The following is a 13169-nucleotide window of genomic DNA, read 5'->3' as shown; positions in this document are numbered from 1 at the left end:
TTTTACTTTGGCACTGTTCGTTTCATAATCGCTAGCGGCTGTGGCTGTGGCTGCGATTGCGATTGCGATTTTAAAATCGCAGGATGTTGTTCGTTTACCAATCGCTGCGATTAATCGCCATTTAAAAAGCCGCGTCGCTCTTTTTTCATGCGATCAAAAAATTCAGTCGCAAGCCGCAGCGATTGATCGCGCGATTAGTTGCAGGATCTTGCGACTGTCAAACGATCAACTTTCAGTCGCAGTCGCAGGCATCCTGTGACTACCAAACGAACAACACTTATGATAGTTTTTTTCTCTGTGGCTTATGTTGATGTTTCTCCTGATTCTTGGTTTTTTTTTTATGTATCATGTATGATTCTAGGAACCATCTCTCCAGCAATCTTTTTTTCTTGTACATATTTGGTGAGAGTTCAAGATTTTCTCATAGTTTGAATTTCTAGCTAGTTTATCGATTCAGAGAGCTAATGGACACATTTGGGAATCAGGAAAGCTTGTTGAAGAAGAAGAAGGAAACTTTGGTTTGTGGCTCTCCTACTTGTTCACTGGTGTTGGAGCTAACCTTGTTTCTTGGTTAGTTTTACCGAGAAATGCTGTTTCTGTTGGTGCCTCGGGAGCTGTTTTTGGGTTATTTGCTATCAGTGTCCTCGTCAAGGTACTGTAGTTTTCTTCTCTCCTTGTAAATCAAACTCCTCAGTAATATCTTGCTAATATTCAACTTCTTTTGATTGTCTAGATGTCTTGGGATTGGAGGAAAATCCTTGAAGTTCTTATATTGGGTCAGTTCGTTATTGAGAGGGTAAGATTTTCTCAAAATTTACTCACAGCATCACTACCGTTATAACCGTATTCCGGCTTACAGTCCCATCTTCTTATGAGTATAATGAGGTTTTTATACAATATATGAGAGAAAATGTCTGATGATGTATGCAATATAGAAGCTCTTCGAATTCAGGGACGATAACTGTTTAGTTAATTGATCTGAATAGGTAATGGAAGCAGCTCAGGCGTCGGCTGGATTATCAGGAACTATATATGGTGGATACTCTTTACAAACTGTTAATCACATTGCGCATCTCTCTGGTGCTCTTGTTGGGGTTGTTTTAGTTTGGCTTCTCAGCAAATTTCCTTCGGCATCTATGGATCAAGACGTTAAAAAGTCCTCGTAAAAATGACGAGACAAAACTTTTCGTGTAAGGAACATACTAGCTGTCCAGTGAATGCAAGGTAGATGAAACGATTGATAGATTGACAAAATATCCTTGTAAAAAAACTGAAGAACGGTCTCTAAACCGAGCCTTTGTGAGTAGTCTTTGCTATAGAATTCTGTCGCTAGTTTGTCTATGTTACTCTCATTGGTTTACCAATGCCACTAAGCATACGCAGAAGTAAGTGGATGTAGTTGTTGAGCTTACTTTTTGATTTCTATAATCTGTTAGATCTTACTTTTAATTAATAAAATCATTGTCTTAAAGCATACAACAACTTCAGTCAACGCATATTTTTGAAGAAGCAAGTCCAAGTCTGATCAAAGATTTGAGTTCTCAAATGTCTCAGCTTCACCTTCACCTTCAGCTTCACCGTCACTATCTCTCCCTCCCACATTCTTCTTCTCTTCGTTCCAGATTACCGTCATTACATCGCCGCAGTGTAGCTTCTTCGCCAACCAACTCTCCCCTCTATCTCAACTCAACTAACTCCACCGTCTTTCGTCCTCTCACCTTCGTCAGATCTCGTTCCAGCGAATCCGGTGAGATTTTTTAACCTCGAATTCGATTTTTCCATCATGTTTCCTTTACACTTGTAAAAGTCCAAGAAAATTTTCCAGACGTCACACCACAATTTGAATTGGATAAAGCACAAGACAAACAGAAACCACTAAACCAAGCAAATGGAATATTCTTGATCATACTTATCAATCTTGCCATATTTATAGCTCAACACTTCTATCAGGTACTTGTAGGATTTTTTTTCTTTTTTTAGTGTGAAGCATTGGTTTGTTAGGTGTTTTTCACATTGGTATCATACGTTTAGAAAAAAGTTATTTATTCGATATAGGTTCGCGGGATCAAATCGATGTATTTGTCTAGCGATTTTCCGGTATGGTACCAGTTTGTGACTGCAACATTCTGTCATGCTAACTGGTGAGAGCTCTCTGCTTACTTTTTGCTAAGTTCTTTCTCTGGCTGATGTTAACGTTTTTCTCTGGCTTATATATATCTATGATTCTAGGAACCATCTGTCCAGCAATCTTTTTCTCTTGTACATCTTTGGTGAGAGTTCAAGATTTTCTCATAGTTTTGACTCTATCTAGTTTATCGATTCGGAGTTAATAAGACAATGGGAATGGTTCTGTGGTTAACAGGAAAGATTGTTGAAGAAGAGAAAGGAAACTTTGGTTTGTGGTTGTCTTACTTGTTTACTGGTGTTGGAGCTAACATGGTTTCTTGGTTCACTTTACCGCCAAATTCATTTTTTTCTGGAGCCTCGGGAGCTGTTTTCGGGTTATTTGTGATCAGTGTCCTTGTCAAGGTAGTACTCTAGTTCTCTTCTCTCCTTGTTTCAAGTGCTTGTAAATCTATCATCAGGACTTCTTTTAAAACTGTTTTGTTAGATGTCTCGGGGTTGGAGCAAATTTCTTGAAGTTCTTATATTGGGTCAGTTTGTTATGAAGAGGGTAAGAGTCTCTCAACATTTACACACATCATCATTGTGGTTATAGTCTTATTTCTTACTGGGAATTATGTAACAAGTGGTGATGTGTTTCAGTTCATTGATTCTCATAGGTATCTGAAGCAGTTCAGACTTCAACTGGATTATTAGAAACTAAATTTTGTGGATTTATATTTGGTGGCAATGAATTCCTGACAATTATTCAGACTGTTAGACCCGTTGCGCAGTTCTCGGGTGCTCTTCTTGGTGTTCTCTTAGTTTGGCTTCTCAGCAAATTTCCCTTAGAGCAATAATTGAATGCAAAGACAGGCTCTAAACCTATCTGTGAGTATTACTTCTTTCGAAGCAGAATTGTGTCACTGGTTTGTGTATGTTTACTGCTTATTAAGAGTTTTATTTCTTTCTCCAAATCTATGAGTCTGCAGTTATTGAAAACAGCAACTGTACAATACTTTTTCTTATATACAAGACTATTCTGTTGTAATTTACACATAGTGAGAGTTCTCAAAGTATTGACTCTCAAATTTCAACAGAAGAATAGAAAAACCAAATCTCTGGCTTCAGTTTTGTCCTTTCAGCTCAAGAACACTGTACAAGAATGTACAAACTGTCCACTGATCCCAAACTGTGCTTGGGACTGCTTCTGGCATATGATTGGCACTCGAGCTCCGAGTTTACAAGCAGAAAGATTCATCGCTTTTGCGGTTGGAAGCTCCCGTTTCCCGACTGGAATCTGCAATAGGTTAAAACTACTACCAGAGGACTGTTTTTGGTACAGCTTCTCTAACTTTGCGATCTCTATGTCTTTACATTTCAATGCATTGATAGCTTTGTTCGACTCATCAGTGAGTCCCGCGACACGCCAAGCTTCTGCTAACAGCAAGAAGGTAGAATTCTCAGGCTTTACACCACATCCTCTCATCATCTGCAAAACTTCTTCTGCTTTCCATGGTTGCTTCACCTCTAGGTAACCCCACATCAGAGTCTCAAACGTCTTTATATTTGGCGAAACCCCGAACTTGCACATCTTGTTGAAAACCCTCATTGCATCATCCATACTTCCATTGCTACACCACCCGCTAATCACAGTGGTGAAGATCACAACGTTAGGCCTGGATTCAACTATCAATGTCTCAAGAAGCTCCTCTGCTTTCTTTGGCTCTTTTGCTCTAACGTACCCTTTAGCTAAAATGCTGTACGCGTGAGCGTCTGGTTTGACTCCTGCTTTAACCATTTCTTTAAACACTTGTGCAGCTTTCTCCATGTATCCAGCTGAGCTCCAAGCGTTCATCACAGTACTGTACGTGATTACATCTGCCTTCACGTTACACTCCTTCATCAAGGTAAGAACCTGCACTTTCATTTTTTGATTACCTACCAATTCAACCTCTTCATTAAAAGACATTAACAAGAGTGTTAAAGTTACCTCATCGATACCATCACGGTCCATGACTTCAACAAAGCCATTGATCAAAGAATTGAAGACCACAAGATTCGCTTCCACTCTCATTTCCTTCATTCTCCGCACAAACCTCAAACCATCTCTCACTCTCCCTTCTCTGCAATACCCTCCCACAACAATCCCACACGTTCTTCCGTTCGGTTTCGCCTTCTCCTTCATAACCATCTTCTCAACCACCTCACTCTCAGCTCTCACGGTCTCTCCTTTCTGCACATAACAAGTTGCAATCGTGTTATAAGTCACCGTATCCGGCCTAACTCCACACTCCTCCATCTTCTTCACCACTTCCCACGCCTCCTCCACCTTCTTCTTCTTGCACCAGGCTTGCACCAACACATTAAACGTCCTTATATTCGGTCCAACATCGACGTTGCCCTCTTCCAACATAAGATCCAGTAACTCAGATGATCTCTCAGGCTTACCTGCAATCCCATACCCTTTAATCAAAGTGTTGTAAGTACTCGTAGTCGGATTTAGACCAAGTTCTTTCATTTTCAACAGAGCTTGCACCGCATCTTCCATGTTACCGGACTCAGAGAAAGCGTTAATAACAGCATTGAAGAATATAGAATCAAGTTTGGTTCCGCTCTGTTCCACCTCAGAGACTATAGAGCTTATGGAACCATACTGTTTCTGAACCGTCATTGCAGCTAAAAGAGTTGTGTAACTGATCAAAGACGGTCTATGTCCCGTCTCTGCCAATGTTTTGAAAACAGTTTGAGCCTCGTGAGGTCTTCCACGTTCTATCAAAACGTTCATAAGCTTGGTTCTTGACCTCACTGTCCTGCAACTACTTCCTTCAACACATGACTTGCAGAAACGATACTGTCCTCCTGTAGTCTGCAACAAAAAAGCAAAGCCTTGTGCTCACCAGAAGGTGGACTCGAGGGGACATAGCTCTAAATTACTTAAAAAAAACATTTTAAACACAAGATTCGACTTATCAAGATTTCAATAAACTAAAATCAAGAACATGGTGTAGTGTTGATGTTTCAAAAAGTTGGTTCAAGTTTAAGATAAAGATTCTTGATATTGTTACCTTAATCGGTGTGGATCTTTCTGGTTCAGACATTGGAGGTACTTTCTTCTTCTCCTGATTAACATCTTCCATGTTTTGTCGGAAAAGTATATGTTTTCTGCAACGAAATGTAATTACTAATTTCACAGATTCAAGATTAAGAAACGCCACCTGTATTTACACTTCTCAAGAGATAGGGTCCATAGAAATTGAGATAAGGAAAATAAACGACAAATTTTTTATGGAGAAATTTATGTTTGCTGTCCACAAATATTTCTTTTTTATCCTTTCTATTTTGTTCTACTTTGGTCGATAAAATCTATAGGGCCTTCAGAAGGCCCAGGCCAGCCCAATTAAGTTTCGCATTAACGTCACGTAAGACAGGCATCGACTCTTCTTGATGCACTCTATGTCTATGCGACTACGCGTTGCATTATCTTAACCAGTATTACAATTAATTCTTTAAACAACACAACACCTTCTTGGATTGTGAACAAGACGATTTCTTGCATTGCATATATTTGACTTTTACAATAATAGATTGTACCCCCAAAAAATCACTTTTGCTGTTTAGTGCACCTATAATGGCACATATAACATACAAAGTAATAAATATCAACAAGCGGGGATAGCTCAGTTGGGAGAGCGTCAGACTGAAGATCTGAAGGTCGCGTGTTCGATCCACGCTCACCGCATTGTTTTTGTTTTTCTTTTTGATTTTTTAACCGAATGAGATGTGACTGTAAAACGACGACACTTCAACTTTTCATCTGCTTGTCCAGCTAAATAAGCCTTTGGTATTTAAAGCCCATTATATTTTTGCCTACTTTAGTCTTTCACCTTTGTACGAGACACTAATACCCAACTAATATTGATTAACTTCTGTGTGCCCAAGTGATAGATGGTTAGATGCATGTCTAACACATAAGATATATGAGCCATTGCACTACTTGTTAACTGATTTTGATAAGCAATTTTGATAAGCAAAATTATTAATATTGACATGGTTACGATTCTAAACCCGATTTAGTAATGTTACTGATTCTATAGTGGAATTTGGTTAGATATGGGTTATACAATAACCTTCTTATTTAGAAGATGATGTGTTGAATTCATGAACTTTATATATTTAACATGTATTCTCCTTTTTGTTCAAGCAATTTCTTCAAATGAGGACTAATTGTTACCAACGTTTTCGAATTCAACATATTAGAAAAGGTTTCCAAATGGAGGATAAGTGTGATCTAGTAGTCACCCACTTAACAATACATAATTGGTCGACTAAAACAAAAATAAAAACGATAGACACAATACATAATCTCTTAGCTCTAATTTGGCAAGAGTAGATTGGTCGGAGCTTAAAACCCAAACCTCACCTTCCAACTACCCAACGATATGAATATTTTGTAAATTGCAGAAAGACCAAAAATGTAACCATCATCCATTCATTTTTATTTCTTTTTGTTTCCAATGTATTAATTATATACCCATTGACATCACACTACATTATATTTTATTTTCCATTTGACAAGGCGCTGACTATTACGTGGATATATGTAGCCGTACATGCGGACGAAGGATTAATTGTTTTGACACATCATCTTCTACTATCTATGCTAATGACTCCAACTAAATTATAATCCAATGTTTAATATTAGAGAATTAACGTACGTCCATCAGTATCAATGACTATAAATTAGGCCAATGAACATTTTCGTTATGCAAAAGACAAAGATAGTCATGTGCATGGTGTTTAATTTTCTTAGGATTGACTCACACGGATTTGATATAATTTTTTTAATAAAATCTAATCAAATAAAATTTCTTTATTTATATATCTAATTAGAATTTAATACCCAAAAATATATTTTAGTATAGCCGTATAGTTTTGTGTACTTGATTAAAACATCATACTTACATTTTATTATATAAAGTATACTTTTTAGAGTTATTAATTCACGAAAACGTGATATGTGTCAAAAGTCTTGATTTGAGATTTTGCCATATGTTAAATAATTTATTTTTTTTTAAAACTATTCATTCTAGTATTACACAAATGAGAAATATAACATATAAAAAAAAACAATTGAACACGGAGTAATCCAGATACTATTAGTTGATTGGAGAAAATGGACCATTCTTCCCAAGACTGCACTATCGCGACTAGTTCTATGATATCGGTTTCAAATGTCTAACAATCGATTTTTTTTTATATGATATTTTCATAACCTAAATTAAAGCTTTCATCTCTGAGTGAAGAGGGAAGAATACTTCTGGAGACACTTTGCATTAACAGGAATTGTTTGATTATTTTAATTAGTTTAAAAATGAATAGTTAAATCATTTCAATTAAGTAGATAATGGTTAGTTTACTTGAAGATATTTTGATATATTTTACATTCTATAGCTCATTTTGAATTTCTATAAATTTTAGTATATTTCAAATTTTTGTTTTCTTAACCTAGTATATTGCAACTTATGTAAAACACTCCGGTGTATTTTACAAATCAAATTCCATAATATAGAAGAATATTCGACAAATAAATTAGATAAAAGAATATCAAAGAGACAAGCATAAACTGTCTGAGAAAAAAAGATAAGCATAAGCTAATTAAAACTAAAAAGTAATAAAGTTTCAATTAAGCATGTATAAGTTCTTTCATCATGTTAGAATTCCTACCTTTGCTTTCTTCTTTCTCACAACCCCACTTAATCTTATAATCATTAGACAGATTGGGTAATTATTAGCTACCCCATTTGCTATTAGAAAACTAAGCACGACTAATTATTCATCACTTTGTTTTTTCTTCCTTTTATCTTATTTCTATGTAAAGCAAACGAACTGGCCAGTGTGAAATTCCCTTTAATTATTGATTTAAAACCAGAAGTCATTCTTCCCCACGAATGTCTCGTGAGCGAAAAAGCAGAGCAAAACAAAAAAAAAAAGACAACAGGGATACTATTAGTTAAAGTGGAGGTTAGTGGGCAAAGGATTGTAGACACACCATCTTAATTGTATTTGTATATAAATTCAAAATTAAACATGTTATGACTAAGGAGGTTAAATGAGTTGACAAATATAATATTCATCGCAGGAGCTTGAAGTTAGATAAAATAGAATGATGCAAAGGAAAAATAATGAAGATCGTTACTAAAACATGGACCGCCAAAATATATCAGCCCTCTCTCTCACGGCACAATCGGTAAGCTTATCATATATGATCATTAAAGTTTTATTTTAGATTAAGTTAATAATCATGTATTAGTTATGGGTCCAATGTCTGACGGATATATATATAACATATAGTATCACAATTGGCAAAAGTATGAAAAATCAACTATTTAGGCATAATCTTGATGTCATATTCATCAAACTTTGAAGGTGCATGGGACCAAAGTTATAGATTTTGAGTATGAATATTTTTTATTTTTTTTTGGAAATATATGGCATATGTCTTCCATATGTCTTCCATATGAAGGATATGTGTCAAAAATCTATAACTTTGTTGAACAAAAACAAATCAGAGATGAGAAACCAAGATTGCCATATTTAAGTCTCATTGTAACAATCCTCTCATGGAACAAGGCGTGAGAACGAATAGAAGTTATCGATATCAACACATAGAATTTTCGAAAAAATTGATCAGTTCATTCTAGTGTCTTATGCGGATCAAGTCAGTTTCATTTATAATCTTCGGAGTATCCGAGACGAGAATCATGGTCATCTAAAATCAAGGTTAGTCTAGAGGAAGGATATTTGGCATGCTAGAGGATGTTCAAGTGCACCAATTTTTTGCGTCTTTCCACTATTTAGATATAGTGTTTCTTCTCTTAAGGAGCTTGTTGTAGATGATCCTTCAAAAAATGCTAGATCATTGGGTATTTTGGGAAGTCTTGAAAACATTTTATTGGTAGTCATGGCCCATGACCCATGGGTTTTGTATAGACACTCTCCTAAACAACTTCGATCACTACTAAAGTGAACCTCTCTCATTCCGGATCAAGCTATAGGCTGATAGGCAATGTAGAGGAGAATCATGTTGTTCTTTTTTCTTTGTTGAACATGCAGACTGACAATCGAAACAAAAGTGGGAAAAAAGCTACAAATGAAAATGCTCGTGTAAGTTGAAATGTTTTTCAAAACGTCTACACAAGATTTTGTTGAATTTTCTGAATGGTTCATGTATTTCGTCAAATGTATGCACATCTTTATGCTTCTAGTTATAATGATAGGTAAAAAGGAAAAATTGAGAATATATAATTTAAACTTCCTACTAAAAAAAACATCTGCATGTAATTATTCTGTTAAATTTGACGGAAGGAGGTCCGTTCTACGTATATATACTAATTCTGTTTTATTCCACATTTCCACTATCCTTAAAGTATTACCAATTGGAGCGAGACACTTTAGAATATTATTTCTTTTATAATGTTCTCTAGGGTTATTAAAGTTGCACTATAGCGTCACTTTAGTATATAGTTTCGTGATACTCTGATTGCATAAGTAAATCTATAAAGAAGACGGTTTAAACCGACGCGTAAAGACAATTTTAACGCCTAGGCTACATAGGCACTACAAAGCCTATGATACATTATAGGGATTACAAAGCCTATTAACGTTGTCTCCTTTTTACTTTTTATTGATCTTGAAGTCAGTTCCCATAGCCTTTTCAGATATCAGTTTGATTAAATTATATAGTTGTATTCTTATGTTATTATATTGCACTGCTTTATATAATTATATCAAAATACATTTCATGAGACCTTATATGTCATAGACTGATATATATCAACATTTTAAGAAAACAGCAAATTTTGTAAGAATTTACAGCCCACGGCATGGTGCCTAGGCTACATAGATGAATTGTTTATATCTATTTAAACAATGTTTTATTTATTTGAAAAAATATAAACGTAAATAAACACATGTACAAGGTACATGGTTGGGTAGGTTGCTAGATTTTCAACTGGGTGATGTTATTAGATTAATTACGTTAACACTCGAAGTGGTCAATTAAACAAATAGGATTAGGTATTTATATTTTTGTCTTGCTTGGGATCTTTACTCCACTCATATCCACATCCAATGAAGTCTCTCTATCTCTCATGGCGACATGACATCCGAAATGACGAAAATTTTGTAAATATATATTAACCAAATGGAAGAACCATTTAAATAGCAAAAGAGGATGCCAATAAGGTTAAAATTGTGTACGAATTTGGTATCCTTTTATATTGTTTACGTTACCAATTAGTCGACATGCAATATAACGAATTTGGTATCCTTTTAAACTATTTTAGTTTACCAATTGATCATCATGCAATATAACGAATTTGGTATACCTTCCTAAAGTTTGTATGGCTTTATTTTGATATACTATAATATACCAATTTTAAATATATTTGGTGTATCATATATACATGGATATAAAATTCCAATATATATGGAATTTATATTATTTTCTACATTAGTCTTACTTCAAGTCAATTACTCGATCAAAATAACCTCTATTGTTTCAACATGCATGTATTAGATTAAATATTTTCCCTACTCTCTATCCTAAATATACACTAAAATCTGCGATGATTTAATTCGGCAATTAGATTGGTACAGATATTCATAATATTATCCTATATATAATAACTTACTCTTTTTTAAGTTTGATATTTATATTATTGTGTAGTTGGCACACTAATACATTGTGTAGTTCTTAACAATTTTTCATATAAATACTTACAGTAAGTTTGATATTTATATTATTATTAATCATATATATATATCGTTTGTGCAAAAAACATAAAGAAAAATCACATACGTCGTGCTAGATTTTCTAATTAAAGCCAAAAACTTCTAATACTGTTACTCATGATTAATCACTCATCAACCACCTTAGATTTATTATTATTTTTGTGACATCTTTTTGAAAAATAAAGCAAGGACTCCCTTGACATAAATCTAAAGAAAATGTTAGAATAATGTCCATACACACCCAATAAAAGCTTAGCAATAAAATTGATTATTGAGGAGGGGCAAAAAGAATGTATATAAAATGGTACCATTTGGAAAAAGAAAGCATATGAAATGAAGTACAAAGTTGCCAAATGTACGATCTATGTGGCTGGCGAGACACGACACTTCATATGGGTTTACCTCTACGTTTGAGTAAGTACAATGAGCTATCACTATCTATATTTGAGAAATTGTATTATATGGTGGTAGAGATGATAATTAAGAAAATGACCTAGTAAAGTAAAATAGGTTCAAGCACATTTTCAACAGTTTTATTTATGTGATTTAAACATTGTAGAAACCGTTAAATTTTTATAACATGTTTTTGTTTTATATGATGAATATCTAATTTATCAAATGGTATATGCTTTTATCATTTACGTGTAAAGTCGAATTATTTTAGAAATTTACATTTTATTTTAAGTATTAAATATTGGCATACGCTCGTCTAAATGTAAAATGAAGTATACAGCATGCAGTAATTCTATTTCGGTTGTACTGATTTTTTTTTTTTTTTGAACATGTCTCTTTTTAGTTATCGTAATGGGTAGACTAGCTTTAGCTAGTAACAAATTCTAGTTGGTATAAAATATTAACATTAAAACCCCAAAAAATCTATAAATTCTCTAAATCGTCATTTGAATTCAAGAAATTAAATAAGCATTAAGTTCATGTTTGATCAGTTTACAAACCGCCATAACAATAATTTGCATTGGCTAAAGAAGAATACGTTCTTTGATTATTTCAGATATTTAAACAAACACTTAAATTGCATAGGATCTAAAACTACGTAACTAATCAAGTGATGATGGTCTTTCCTTAGATTGTGTTTCATTTTAAAGGCCAGACATGAGAAACGAGTAAACGACTCTTTGAAGGTAACGAATCTCTCATCAACATAAGGTTGAGATTGCACCTAAGGAATGTGAAATTTTATTCACGGCCTACTTTAGAGAGGATCAGCATATATATTCATACCTTTGTTTAAGAGCAGATGCATTTTTTATGGTTCGTGGTTTGCTGATGTATAGTGCACTAGTAAAACATGATGGGTCTTACAACTTCATGATGACAGAAATATGTTAGACATTTAAGGGTGTTAAAGAGAAACTAGACGCTACAATGTGAGCTTCACATTCTCTCGTTGGGCGATGTTATGTTTGGTCATTGGTGTGGCATAATCGCTTTTACTCACTATATATATGAATATATGATAAATTACTCAATGGAACGAGTACTCATGGTTTCAAAAAACTTGTCAGATTTTTTATTGAAGTTGATTGATTTCCAAAACACAAGGTCTCAGTTTCCTTTATTTGATTTCCAATCTTTTCTTGCGTCCACCCTAATACTACAATAAAACCTAATAATATTATTGGAACCCTGAAATTCTATTAATTTATAAAGAGATTTGACTAATTTTTTGTAATTCTTTAAAAACAATATATGTAAAAAACAATTTTCTGTTATAATCAATATCCTTCTACAATCAAATTACATATAAGAACTTATTTTATTAAAATCTAAAAAAACAACACAAATTGTTTCCTTTCCGATATAGTAAAAATAATAGAAATGAACTCACCAAAAATTACTGCAAATTTAGAAAAAAAAAAAAACAGTATTTAGAGTCATTTTCACAAATAATTAATAGAATAATTATATATATATGAAATATAAGATATACTTATATATATGTGTATATGTATTAAAAGTTTATATAATTTATCAATACTGACAGAACTATATATTTAATAAAAATTTCAAAAGAAAATTATTATCCTATTTTTTTATTGAATTGTGTAAAAATTACACAAGCCTAATCGAAACCAAAAAAAATAACTAATTTATAATGATTATTATTTATCGAGTATTAATTTATAGATGTCTTACTCTAATTGCACCCATTTCTCTAAATAGGCACTATGCTTGAATATTTTACATTGTTAAATGAATTACAAAAAAAAATATAAACAACATGGTTTGAATGGTATACCACTTGTTCACAT

The 13169-nt window shown here is 33.7% G+C and overlaps 3 protein-coding genes and 1 non-coding gene across 6 annotated transcripts; 2 read left to right on the top strand and 2 right to left on the bottom strand.

Moving 5' to 3' along the window:
* Positions 1 to 1495: 1495 nt before the first annotated feature.
* AT5G25640 (Rhomboid-related intramembrane serine protease family protein) lies at positions 1496 to 3154 on the top strand. Its single transcript, NM_001343944.1, has 7 exons — positions 1496 to 1747; positions 1826 to 1950; positions 2056 to 2141; positions 2230 to 2270; positions 2363 to 2529; positions 2612 to 2674; positions 2784 to 3154. Exons 1-7 carry the CDS (start codon positions 1546 to 1548, stop codon positions 2961 to 2963), a joined length of 864 nt encoding a protein of 287 aa, NP_001318651.1. The 5' UTR covers positions 1496 to 1545; the 3' UTR covers positions 2964 to 3154.
* On the bottom strand, positions 1526 to 1785 carry AT5G25750 (uncharacterized protein; the record flags this gene model as incomplete). Its single annotated transcript, NM_122476.1, has 2 exons — positions 1526 to 1674; positions 1719 to 1785. 2 exons carry the CDS (start codon positions 1783 to 1785, stop codon positions 1526 to 1528), a joined length of 216 nt encoding a protein of 71 aa, NP_197947.1.
* AT5G25630 (Tetratricopeptide repeat (TPR)-like superfamily protein) lies at positions 2928 to 5446 on the bottom strand. Of its 3 annotated transcripts, NM_122474.4 has the most exons (3): positions 5172 to 5412; positions 4097 to 4972; positions 2928 to 4021 (listed from the first exon to the last, which is right to left on the bottom strand). In NM_122474.4, exons 1-3 carry the CDS (start codon positions 5241 to 5243, stop codon positions 3245 to 3247), a joined length of 1725 nt encoding a protein of 574 aa, NP_197945.2. In that variant the 5' UTR covers positions 5244 to 5412; the 3' UTR covers positions 2928 to 3244. The 3 variants fall into 3 exon arrangements, with proteins under 3 accessions (NP_197945.2, NP_001331721.1, NP_001190400.1); NM_001343943.1 differs by having other exon boundaries at positions 4097 to 5412; NM_001203471.1 differs by having other exon boundaries at positions 3212 to 4972; positions 5172 to 5446.
* A 326-nt stretch (positions 5447 to 5772) lies between these two features.
* AT5G25625 lies at positions 5773 to 5845 on the top strand. The gene has a single exon. It is a non-coding gene; the product is annotated as a tRNA-Phe (tRNA).
* Positions 5846 to 13169: the final 7324 nt, after the last annotated feature.

Source organism: Arabidopsis thaliana, chromosome 5 (assembly GCF_000001735.4).
Source record: "Arabidopsis thaliana chromosome 5, partial sequence".
In the NCBI taxonomy this organism is placed as follows: Eukaryota; Viridiplantae; Streptophyta; class Magnoliopsida; order Brassicales; family Brassicaceae; genus Arabidopsis; species Arabidopsis thaliana.
This window is presented reverse-complemented; position numbering and strand designations above follow the sequence as displayed.

Coding starts and splice junctions, on each gene's coding strand:
- AT5G25640 (NM_001343944.1), top strand. CDS start 1,546: ATGTCTCAGCTTCACCTTCACCTTCAGCTTCACCGTCACTATCTCTCC. Junction 2,142..2,229: donor ACATTCTGTCATGCTAACTG/GTGAGAGCTCTC, acceptor CTATGATTCTAG/GAACCATCTGTCCAGCAATC. Junction 2,675..2,783: donor GTCAGTTTGTTATGAAGAGG/GTAAGAGTCTCT, acceptor TGATTCTCATAG/GTATCTGAAGCAGTTCAGAC.
- AT5G25630 (NM_001203471.1), bottom strand. CDS start 5,243: ATGGAAGATGTTAATCAGGAGAAGAAGAAAGTACCTCCAATGTCTGAA. Junction 4,973..5,171: donor AAAGATCCACACCGATTAAG/GTAACAATATCA, acceptor TTTTTGTTGCAG/ACTACAGGAGGACAGTATCG.